This window comes from Carcharodon carcharias, chromosome 7 (genome assembly GCF_017639515.1).
Source record: "Carcharodon carcharias isolate sCarCar2 chromosome 7, sCarCar2.pri, whole genome shotgun sequence".
Taxonomy (NCBI): domain Eukaryota; kingdom Metazoa; phylum Chordata; class Chondrichthyes; order Lamniformes; family Lamnidae; genus Carcharodon; species Carcharodon carcharias.
In genome coordinates, this window is record NC_054473.1 from 100,883,032 (window position 1) to 100,896,092 (window position 13,061).

The 13,061-nt window shown below is 44.4% G+C and overlaps 1 protein-coding gene across 1 annotated transcript in view; it reads right to left on the reverse strand.

The window, feature by feature from the left end:
- nr2c2 (nuclear receptor subfamily 2, group C, member 2) overlaps positions 1-13,061 on the reverse strand; it is a 347,317-nt gene that overhangs the window by 17,164 nt on the left and 317,092 nt on the right. Inside the window, exon 13 of the mRNA XM_041191833.1 lies at positions 1,177-1,314. Coding sequence (XP_041047767.1) covers positions 1,177-1,314 — 138 coding nt within the window. The remainder of the gene's footprint in view (positions 1-1,176; positions 1,315-13,061) is intronic.

The following is a 13,061-nucleotide window of genomic DNA, read 5'->3' on the forward strand; positions in this document are numbered from 1 at the left end:
AAGGGCCCAAACACTCCTTTCAAGTGAAGCAGCATTTCACTTGCATTTCCCCCAACTTAGTCTACTGCATTCGTTGCTCCCAATGCGGTCTCCTCTACATTGGAGACCCCAAACGTAAACAGGGTGACCACTTTGCAGAACACCTGCGGTCTGTCCGCAAGAAAGACGCAAACCTCCCTGTCGCTTGCCATTTTAACACTCCACCCTGCTCTCTTGCCCACATGTCTGTCCTTGGCTTGCTGCATTGTTCCAGTGAAGCCCAACGCCAACTGGAGGACAGCACCTCATCTTCCGACTAGGCACTTTACAGCCTTCCGGACTGAATATTGAATTCAACAATTTTAGATCTTGAACTTCCTGCTCCATCCCCACCCGCTTTCCGTTTCTTCCCTCTTCCTTTTGTTTTTTCCAATAATTTATATAGATTTTTCTTCTCCCATCTATTTCCATTATTTTAAAATCTTGTACGCCCTGCTACTCTTTCCACCTCACCCCCACTACAGCTGTACCTTGAGTGCCCTGCCATCCATTCTTAATTAGCACATTCATTTAGATAATATCACCACCTTCAACACTTCTTTGTTCCTTTGTCTGTTACGTCTTTTGATTATCTGCTCCTATCACTGCTTGCTTGTCCCTACAACCACACCCCCCCCCACTTCTCTCCCCCCACTGCACCCACCCACCCCCCTACCTTAAACCAGCTTATATTTCACCCCTTTTAAATATTCAATCAGTTCTGTTGAAGGGTCATGAGGACTTGAAACGTCAACTCTTTTCTTCTCCGCCGATGCTGCCAGACCTGCTGAGTTTTTCCAGGTAATTCTGTTTTTATCTCAGAATCATTGTTGTGGAACAGGTGCGATGGAGATGGAGAAACTGGACAGATGGAATGGCGTTCTTACAGTTAGCAGGGTGAGATGATCTATAGACCAGGTAACTATGGGAGTCAATGGAATATTTGTTGACTGTCTCCAGAGAAGGGTAGTGATGGATGGGGTTCGACCTCCATTCAAAGAACCGGTGGAGAGCTTTCAGACTATCCTGGTGGGTGATGGAGGTATAGAGGTAATGTGAAGAAGAGCCAGTTAAGTCCAGAAAATTGGAAACTTTTAAACTAACTGAGTCATTCGTCTGTATCTCTTAGTTTGTTGTCTAAGATTATGAAAGCCTTACCGGGACTGAAGAGAACAATAGCCTTGAGGTAAGCGTATTCGAACCTGTCAATGCCCAGCTTGGCCATGTTGTTACAGAATTCCTGCAGCTTCCAAATGTGTTCCATCACCACTTTCACTCTGTCTGCAGAAAGCTTGTCTGTCAAAAGAGAAATAGCTATCAGGACTAAGTCCAGATATCTAATAACAGTTTGTCATTATTATAAGTAAAGAAAGAAAATGCTAGAAATACTCAGCAGGTCTGGCAGCACCTGAGGTGAGGGAAACAGAGCTAATGGGCCAGAATTTTGTGAGGGAGACGGGTATCAGGAGATGAGAAAATTCCTGACCAGGCAAACACATTTCCATCAAGGAGGCCCCCAATGAGGGTGGAATGGAGTCGGGCCCACTGCCTCCGGAGGCAGGCCCGAGGCAGCAATGAAGGCGGGTAGATGGTGAGCCTGGCATGAGAACATCTGTCTGTTTGTTAGGGTATTGTCCCGGTTGTAATGATGAATGTCAAGCCCTCAAACTATCACCATTTCTCCCCGCAACTTCATACCCCCATGCTCCTCCATGTACCCCATATTCAACATGTCTGCAATTTCCTTATTTTCATTGACAAGATCACTGCTATGTCAAGGGACTCATACTGTTCCTGACCACTCTTTTTTTCAAATATAATTGTTAAAGGGCTGTGTTGATTTTGATATCCCTTGCAAGTTTCTTTTCACACTCCCTTTTCGTAGCTCCTAGTATCTGGCATATTAGCCTTTGCTGTTCTTCATCTCTTAACCTCTTTAGTCATCCATAGCGGCTTTTTGGCAGGTAAAACTTTGGCCTCTTAGAGGTACAAACTGGTTCTGTATCATCTTCAATTAATTTTTTCATACCATTTATCCATGAACATATTTTCCGTCTCTGCCTCACTGCATTAAGGTTAACCTTACCTAAATCCAGAATCTTAGTAGCTGTTTTGAATTTTTCCCTTTCAAACATTACGTTGAATTTGATCACATGGTGATCATTTTTAGGTACATATTTTTCATGCACCATTAGGCTGTTAATTAAATCTGTTTTATTACTCATTTCTAAATCTAATATAATATGCCCCCTTGTTGGTGCTAGGGCATTTTACGAACATATGAATTTACGAACAAGGAGCAGGGGTAGGCCATTCGGCCCCTTGAGCCTGCCCTGCTATTTAATAAGATCATGACTGTTCTGATAGTAACCTGAAATCTGCATCCCACCTACCCCCAATAACCTAAAACCCCCTCGCTCACCAAGAATCTATCCACATCTGCCTTAAAAATATTCAAAGATTTTGCTTCTGCCGCCGTTTGAAGAAGAGAGTTCCAAAGACTCACGATCCTCTGAAATCTTTTTTGCCTCATCTCTGTTTTAAACAGTGACCCCAAGTTCTAGATTCTTCCACACCTCCACACCCACCCTGTCAAGTCCCCTCAGGATCTTAAATGTTTCAATCAAGTTGGCTCTTACTCTTCTAAACTCCAGTGGATACAAGCCTAGCCTGTCCAGCCTTTCCTCACAATACCAACCCGTCCATGCCTGGTATTAGTCTAGTAAACCTTCTCTGATCTGCTTCCAACACATTTACATCCTTCCTTAAATAAAGTGACCAATACTGTACACAGTACTCCAAATGTGGTCTCACTAGTGCCATGTACAACTGAAATATAACTTTTGTAATCAATTCCCCTCGCAATAAATGATAACATTCTATTAGCTTTCCCAATTACCTGCTGTACCTGCAAACTAGCTTTTTGTGATTCATGCACTAAGATGCCCAGATCCCTCTTTTTTTGCATGTTTTAGTTTGACAGTTACTCTACTCTCATTCATCTCATTTGTTTTGGAACTATTATTTAGATTATCTGTTCCACCTGAGCTTGCCACCCACCCCTCCAGGACTAGTTTAAAGTCCTTGTGGCTGCCCTATTTATCCTTTCTACTGGTACCCTGATTCTAGCCCAGTTCAGTTGGAACCTTTTCCTTCTTGTCCCAATACTGTTGACAGTGTCCCATGAAATAGAACTCCTCTTTCCCACACCACTTCTTTACCTCGCTAATTTTCTTATCCCTACACCAATTTGCTTGTGGCTCAGGTAATAATCAAGAGATTAAACTCTTCAGATCGCGTTATTTAATTTAGTTCCTAGTTCCCAGTGCTCTCCAAAAGACTTCTTGCCTACACTTTCCTATGTTGTTGGTCCCAACATGGATCACAATGACTGGATCCTCCTTCTCCTGCTCCAATATCCTTACAAGCCAATTCAAGATATCCCTCACCCTGGCATCTGGTAGGCAACATTTTACGTGGGACTCTCAATCCTGCTCGGAAGAATTTTATGTGTTCCCTGAATTCCTATAACATTAATTTAATTGGTCCACTATGGAGGGCTTTATGTTATCCTTTCAGAGAAAACAATGGCTAGGCCAGCATTTGTTGCCCATCTCTAATTGAGAAGGTGGTGATGAGCCACTGCAGGCCATTCTGTAACAGTTTGGTACAATTGAGTGGCTTGGTAGGCCATTTCAGAGGGCACATAACAGTCAACCACATTGCTCTGGAGATTCATTTAGGCTAGACCTACAATAAACAACTCCCTTTGCTTCAAAGACATTCAGAAGCTCTCTTTGAAGCACAGCAGCCTAAATTTGGCCTAGGACTCTCAGGGTAATGGCCTCAGCCCAATCATCCCTTCAGCTGTTTCATCAGTGACCTTTCCTCCACCATAAGGTCAGAAGTGGGGATGTTCGCTGATGGTTACACAATGTTCAGCACCATTCGCGACTCCTCAGACACTAAAGGAGTCCATGTCCATATGCAGCAGGACCTGGAAACATGCAGGCTTGGGCTGATAAGTGGCAAGTAACATCCCTGCCTGGCAATGACCATCTCCAACAATACAGAATCTAACCAATTATCCCTTGACAATCAATGTTATTACCGTCACTGAAACCCCTACCATCAACATCCTGTGGTGGGATGGTGGGGGGAGTCATCATTGACCAGAAACTGAACTGGACTAGCCATATAAATATTGTGGCTACAAGAGCAGGTCAGAGGCTAGGAATCCTGTGAAGAGTAACTCACCTCCTGACTCCCCAAAGCCTGTCGATGGTATACAAGGCACAAGTCTGGAGAGTGATGGAATACTCCCCACTTGCCTGGATGAGTGCAGCTCCCACAACACAGAAGATGCTCAACACCATCCAGGACAAAACAGCATATTTGATTGGTGCCCCATCCAACACCTTCAACATTGACTTCCTCCACCACTGATGCATCTACAAGATGCATTGCAGAGATTCACCAAGGCTCCTTCAGCAGCACCTTCCAAACCCACGACCACTGCCATCTAGAAGGGCAAGGGCAGCAGACACATAGGAACACCACCACCTGGAAGTTCACGTAAAAATCACACACCATCCTGACTTGGAAATATATCACCGTTCCTTCACTGTCGCTGGGTCAAAATCCTGGAACTCCCTCCCTAACACCACTGTGGGTGTACCTACACGACAGGGACTGCAGCAGTTCAAGAAAGCAGCTCACCGCCACCTTCTCAAGGGCAATTAGGGATGGGCAATAAATGTTGGCCTAGCCAACAATGCCCATATACCATGAACAAATTTTTAAAAAGCTTTGACATTAATGACTGTGAGAAGCTTGCTACCAATTGTTCAGAATGGCGACAACTTGTTCATCAAGCTGTATCATTCTTTGAGTCCAAACGCCTTAATGTTGAGGCAGAGCGGTGGCAGAGAAAGAAAGAAAAGGAACAAAACCCTGCCCACCGGATCCCACTACCTTGTGGAACGTGCTGCCCCAAGTCCCAAAGATCTGTGACTCAAAAATTAGCCTGTTCAGTCATAAGAAAACCCATGGCAGAAATGCACGATCCTGAGTAGACATCATCCTCAAATTGAGGGACAGCTGCCACTAATGATGAAACAACTCCCACCAATATTCTCTGCCACAACTTCCTTCCCAAGATCAATAAACAGCATTGTCCTGATAAACCTATTGTTTCAGCCTCTTCCTGCCCCACTGAACTGATTTCTTCCTACTTTGACTCCATGTTTTCTCCCCTTATCCAGTCTCTCCCTACCTACATCTGTGACTCTTCTGGTACGCTTTGTCCTTTGAAAGTTTCCAATTTCCTGGCCTTAACTGTCTCCTCTTCACCATGTACGTCCGATCTCTCTACATCTCCATCCACCCCCCTTCCCCACTCCCTGGATGATCTGAGGGCTCACCAGATTCCATCCATCACCATCCTCCTGGCTGAACTTGTTCTCTCGTTGAACAACTTCTCCATTAACTCATCTCACTTCCTCCAAATAAAAGGTGTTGCTAAGGGTAACTGTATGGGTCCTATCTATGCCTGTCTTGTTATGGGATATGTGGAACATTCCTTATTCCAATCCTACTAGGGCCCCCTCCATCAACTCTTTCCCTGGTACATTGATGACTGTATCAGTGCCGTGTCCTACTCCCACCCTGAACTGGAAAACTTCCACAGTTTGCTTCCAACTTCCATTCTTCTCTCAGTTTCACACTGTCCACCTCCAACTCTTCCCTTCCCTCTCTTGACTTCTCTGTCCCCATTTCTGGTAATAGGCTATCAAGTAATATTTATCATAAACCCAGTGACTCCCACAGATACCTCAACTGTACTTCTTTACATCCTGCTTCCGGTTGGGACCCCATTCCATTCTCTCAATTCCTTTCTCTCCATCGTATCTGTTTTGATGATGCAACCTTTCACACCAGCATTTCTGAGAGGTCTTTCTTTTCCAATCGAGGATACCTGCCACCCCACTCCATTTTTCTCACCCAGACTTCTCAACCTGGTCTCCTGTGAAATGTGGAATGTACCTGCTCCTGGAGTTCGTCTGTCATTGTGGAGTGTAAGGGGAAGCCACGCCATAACCTCTTTTTACAGCACTATCTGCTGTAACCAATAAATTTAAATGTCCCAAGTCAAATTGACAAGCTACATAGTAAAGGTAAGCATGTAAAGTAGTGGGTGAAGAGATACAATGGCAGGTAAGTGGGTAAGAGGGATAGGGTTTCAGGTAGTTGGTTGAAGGGGATAGGGTAGGTCGGATGGGGGAAATCGGAGTGGTGGGTGATAGTCAGGTGTTCAATGCATTCAGTAATTTTTCCTGGGTAACTATTTCGGTCAGTGAGTCGGAACCATCTGAAGTCTCCGACTTTAACTCAGAGTTTTGGAGGGTCCCAGACACAGGGTAATTGCCCAACGGAGGTTGAAACTTCCTGGGCAATTCCTGTGTCATTAGTGCATGGAGACTTCTGAAGGGTCCCAGCACATCTTCCAGGGTACCACTGGAGTACGACCATCTGGAGACCAGAAGATATGGGCCGACATCTCTAACTTTTCCCAGTGCTGATAAAAGGTCCTCTGTTTCTCTCTCCACAGATGCTACGTGAGCTGATTAGAGCATTTTCTGTTTTTATTTACTAAAGGATATGATGGTAAACAATGGTGAGCATTTTAAAAACAAACACAATTTTCAACAAATATTGTGTCCTTTAGGACACAAAAACTCTGCCTAAAAAAATGTTCCAATGATGTTGAATGAGTGAAGTTAAAGATAGCATTAGATCAAAGGAAGACGCTTATAATGTTGCCAAATGCAGTAGTAAACCCGAGGATTGGAGGAGTTTAGAATTCAGTGAAAGAGGACCAAGAAATTGATGAGGAGAGAGGAAAGAAAGAGAGTAAACTGGCAAGAGACTTCAAAACTTTCTATGGATATGTAAATAAGAAGAAATTAGTGAAAGTAAACGTGGGCCTATTAGAGGCAGAGATGTGTAAAATTATAATGAGGAATAAGGAAATGGTAGAGACATTAAATAATACTTTGCATTTGCCTTTGTGGTAGAAGACAGAAAAAAAAAATTCCGGACATAATGGGGAACCAAGGGTCTAGTGGGAATGAGGAACTTAGAGAATTCAGTACGAGTAAAGAAAACGTATTCTAGAAATTAATTCCACAAATCCCCCTGGACCTGATTTTCTGCATCCTAGGGTTTTACAGGAGATAGTGGATTCATTGGTTTTGATTTTCCAGAATTTCTGAGATTTTAGAGCAGTTCTCAAGGATTAGATGGTGGCAAACATAGTCTTCTTCCTCCCTTTAAGAAGGGAGGAAGAAATAACACGAGGAACTTTAGGCCAGTTAACCTAACATCAGTCATAGGCAAAATGCTGTTGTTGTCTGGCGCACTGACCTCTACCTCGCGGAGGTTGAGCGTCAACTCACAGACACTTCCTCCTACCTCTCCCTGAACCATGACCCCACCACTGAACATCAAGCGTTGTTTCCAGCACTGTCACTGACCTCATCTCCTCTGGGGATCTTCCTCCCACAGCTTCCAACCTGATAGTCGCCCAACCTCGGACGGCCCGCTTCTACCTCCTACCCAAAATCCACAAACAGAACTGTCCCGGTAGACCGATCGTCTCAGCTTGCTCCTGCCCCACAGAACTCATTTCTCGTTATCTTGACTCCCTTCTCTCTCCCCTTGTCCAGTCCCTTCCCACCTACATCCATGATTCCTCTGACACCTTACTTCACATCAACAATTTTCAGTTCCCTGGCCCCAACCGCTTCCTCTTCACCATGGACGTCCAATCCCTCTACACCTCCATCCCCCACCAGGATGGTCTGAGGGCCCTTGGCTTCTTCCTCGAACAGAGGCCCGAACAATCCCCATCCACAACTACTCTCCTCTGTCTGGCTGAACTTGTTCTCACACTGAACAATTTCTCCTTCAACTCCTCTCACTTCCTCCAAATAAAAGGTGTGGCTATGGGTACCCGCATGGGCCCCAGCTATGCCTGTCTCTTTATGGGGTATGTGGAACATTCCTTGTTCCAGTCCTACTCTGGCCCCCTTCCACAACTCTTTCTCCGGTACATCGATGATTACTTCGGTGCTGCTTCATGCTCTCATCGGGACTTGGAAAAATTTATTAATTTTGCTTCCAATCTCCACCCTCCATCATTTTCACGTGGTCCATCTCTGACACTTCCCTTCCCTTCCTTGACCTCTGTCTCAATTTCTGGTGATAGACTGTCCACCAATATCCATTACAAGCCTATCGACTCCCACAGCTACCTTGACTACAGCTCCTTACACCCGCTTCCTGTAAGGACTCCATCCCATTCTCTCAGTTCCTTCGCCTCCGTCGCATCTGTTCCGATGATGCTACCTTCAAAAACAGTTCCTCTGACATGTCCTCCTTCTTCCTTAACCGAGGTTTTCCACCCATGGTCGTTGACAGGGCCCTCAACCGTGTCCGGCCCATCTCCCGCGCATCCGCCCTCACGCATTCTCCTCCCTCCCAGAAACATGATAGGGTCCCCCTTGTCCTCACTTATCACCCCACCAGCCTCCGCATTCAAAGGATCATCCTGCTCCATTTCCGCCAACTCCAGCATGATGCCACCACCAAACACATCTTCCCTTCACCCCCCCGTTGGCATTCCATAGGGATCGTTCCATCTGGAACACCCTGGTCCACTCCTCCATCACCCCCTACTCCTCAACCCCCACTTATGGCACCACCCCATGCCCCTTCACTTCCTCTCTCCTTACCGTCCAAGGGCCCAATCACTCTTTTCAAGTGAAGCAGCATTTCACTTGCATTTCCCCCATCTTAGTCTACTGTATTCGTTGCTCCCAATGTGGTCTCCTCTACATTGGAGAGACCAAACGTAAACTGGGCGACCGCTTTGCAGAACACTCGCAGTCTGTCCACAAGAATGACCCAAACCTCCCTGTCACTTGCCATTTTAACATCCACCCTGCTCTCTTGCCCACATGTCTGTCTTTGGCTTGTTCCATTGTTCCAGTGAAGCCCAATGCAAACTGGAGGAACAACACCTCATCTTCCGACTAGGCACTTTACAGCCTTCCGGACTGAATATTGAATTCAACAACTTTAGGTCTTGAACTCCCTCCTCCATCCCCACCCCCTTTCTGTTTCTTCCCCCTTCCTTTTGTTTTTTCCAATAAATTTTATAGATTTTTCTTTTCCCACCTATTCCCATTATTTTTAAATATTTTTAAATCTTTTAAGCTCCCCCCCACCCCCACTAGAGCTATACCTTGAGTGCCTTACCATCCATTCTTAATTAGCACATTCGTTTAGATAATATCACCAACTTCAACACCTATGTGTTCTTTTGTTCTGTTGTCTGTGACATCTTTTGATGATCTGCTTCTATCACTGCCCTTTTGTCCCTACAACCACACCACCCCCCTCCACTTCTCTCCCCCCAGCCAACCCTCCCCCTCCACTTCTCTCCCCCCACCCAACACCACCCCCCCCAACACACACACACACCTTAAACCAGCTTATATTTCACCCCTTCCTTGGATTCATCTAGTTCTGTTGAAGGGTCATGAGGACTCGAAACGTCAACTCTTTTCTTCTCCGCCGATGCTGCTAGACCTACTGAGTTTTTCCAGGTAATTCTGTTTTTTCAAAAATTTTCAAAAAGCATTCAAAAAGGTGCCACACAAAAAGTTATTGGACAAAATTAGGACTAATCTAATAATAAAGGATGGGGTAAAGACAGTAGAGTGAAAGGATCTTCACTCGGAATATCAAGAAATGGAATCAGTTTGGGTAGATCTAAGAAACAGCAAAAGTCAGAAAACATTGATGGGAGTTGTTTAAAAGCTCCCTAACAGTAGCTATGATGTAGGACAGCATATAAATCTGGTATTTGGAGTTAATAAGGGTAACACAGTAATCATAGGGGATTTTAATCCTCATATGGACTAGACAAGCTAAATTTGCAGTTATAGTGTGGAAAACGATTGAGGGCAGTATATTAGTATGGATTTAGGATTGCTTAAGGGACAGAAAACAAACAACAAGAATAAATGGAATATTTTTGAGTTGGCAGGCTGTAACCAGTGGGATACTGCAATGATCAGTATTTGGAAGTCAGCTATTTACAATCTATATCAATGACTTAGATGAGAATAAAAGCAAAACACTGTGGATGCTGGAAATCTGAAACAAAAATAAAAATAGCTGGAAAAACTCAGCAGGTCTGACAGCATCTGCGGAGAGAAATACAGTTAACCTGAATCCGTATGGCCCCTCATCAGAACTGAGGAAATATACTCCCGACTCCCACAGCTACCTCAACTACAGCTCCTCACACCCCACTTCCTGTAAGGACTCCTTCCCATTCTCTCAGTTCCTTCACCTCTGTCGCATCTGCTCTGGTGATGCCACTTTCCAAAACAGTTCCTCTGACATGTCTTCCTTCTTTCTTAACTGAGTTTTTCCACCCATGGTGGTTGACAGGGCCCTCAACCATGTCCAGCCCATCTCCTGCGCATCCGCCCTCACACCTTCCTCTCCCTCCCAGAACCATGATAGGGTCCCCCTTGTCCTCACTTATCACCCCACCAGCCTCCACATTCAAAGGATCATCCTCCGCCATTTCCGTCAACTCCAACATGATGCCACCACCAAACACATCTTCCCTTCACCATCCCTGGTGGCATTCCGCAGGGATCACTCCCTCTGGCACACCCTGGTCCACTCCTCCATCACCCCCTGCACCTCAACCCCCTCCGAAGGCACCTTCCCATGCAACCGCAGAAGATGCAACACCTGTCCCTTTACTTCCCCCCTACTCACCGTCCAAGGGCCCAAACACTCCTTTTAAGTGAAGCAGCACTTCACTTGCACTTCCCTCAATTTAGTCTACTGCATTCGCTTCTCCCAATGTGGTCTCCTCTACATTGGAGACCAAACACAGACTGGGTGACCGCTTTGCAGAACACCTTCGGTCTGTTGTCCGCAAGCACGACCCAGACCTCCCTGTTGCTTGCCATTTCAACACACCACCCTGCTCTCATGCCCACATGTCCGTCCTTGGCCTGCTGCAACATTCCAGTGAAGCTTAACGCAAACTGGAGGAACAGCACCTCATCTTCCAACTACGCACTTTACAGCCTGCTGGACTTAACATTGAGTTCAACAACTTCAGATCACGAACTCTCTCCTCCATCCCCACCCCCTTTCTGATCCCCCATTTTCCAATAATTTATCTTCTTTAATATATTTTTCTTTTCCCACCCATTTCCATTATTTTTAAAATGTATTTCCATCCATTGTTTCATCTCCACCTTTTAGCCCATTTCGATCCCTTCCCCCCACCCCACCAGGGCTATATGTTACTTGCTCATCCTGCTTTCTATCCTTAATGTCACCATTAGCACATTCCTTAGCTAATATCACCACTGTCAACACCCCTTTATCCTTTTGTCTATGACATCTTTAGCAATCTCTTCTTTGCCTCCATCTAACACTGGCCCTCTGTCCAGCTCTATCTGTCCCATCCCCCTCAATCAGCTTATATTTCACCTCATTTCTATTTTTCCTCAGTTCTGATGAAGAGTCATACAGACTCAAAACGTTAACTGTATTTCTCTCCGCAGATGCTGTCAGACCTGCTGAGTTTTTCCAGCTATTTTTATTTTTGACTTAGATGAGGAACTGTGTATCTAAGTTCGCTGGCAAAACAAAGTTAGGTAGGAAAGCAAATGGTGAATAGGACACAAAGAGATTGCAGAGGGATACAGACAGGTTGGGTGAGTGGGTAAGAACATGGCAGATGGAATACAATGTGGCAAAATGTAAAATTACCCACTTTGGTAGAAGAATAAAAAAAGATTTTTTTTGACTGGTGAAGGACTGGGAAATATCTGCATGGTGTCCTTATGCATGAATTACAGAAAGTTAACACAATGGTACAGCAAGCAATTAGGAAGGCAAATGTCAAGGGGATTGGCGTATATGAGTGAAGAAGTCTTACTACAATTATACAGGACATTGGTGAAGCTACCTGAAGTACTGTGTATAGTTTTGTTTTCCTTATATACTTGCCTTAGAAGGGGTGCAACTAGACTGACCAGTTTCTGGGATGAGGGGATTGCCCTTTGCAGAGTGATTGAGTTGACAAACTTATATTCCCTAGAGTTCAGGAGAATGGGAGAAATGATTCAGATGCAACAAATAAAATTCTTAAGGGTCTTTACAAGGTACATGCTGAGAAAGTGTTTCCCTAACTGAGTAACCTACAACATGGAGTCACAGTCTCAGAATATGGATCAGTCATTTAAAACTGAAATTTCTCAAAAAGATTGTTAGTGTTTGAAATTCTTTATCCCAGAGAGCTGTGAAAGCTCACTCACTGAGTAATTCAAGACAAAGGTCAAAACATCAACTTCAGGTGTGTCCACTCAGGATCCTTCTGGTCTACAAACTCCCACATAATACAGTCCAAGCACAAATATCTTACTCTAGATCTTTATATCTACTTTTAGTTTCTTGTAATGAATTTTCTTTTTCTCCACATTTAACTTGCACTAAGTACTGGAGAAAAGTTTTAAATATTTATTTTCTCATGGAGGTGTTGCATTTGTGTTGTTTACTAATCTGCTGAGATTTTTCCAGAATTTGGGGAATTTTGGAAGATTACAACCAATCATCAGCTATCTTTGCAGTCACTTCTTGTAAGATCCTAGGATGCAAGCCATTAGGTCCAGGGGACTTGTCAGCCTTTAGTTCCATTAGTTTTCCCAGTACTTTTTCTCTAGTGATCATGACTGTTTTAAGTTCCTCCTTCCCTTTTGCCTCTTGATTTTCAATAATTCTTGTGAAGATTTTTGTGTCTTCTATTGTGAAGATGCATTAAAAATATTTGTTCCAAGCCTCTGCCATTTCCTTGTTTGCCTATTATTAATTCCTCAGTCTCACCCTCTAAGGCACCAATGCTCACTTTAACTAACTACTCTTTTGCTTCTTATATACAC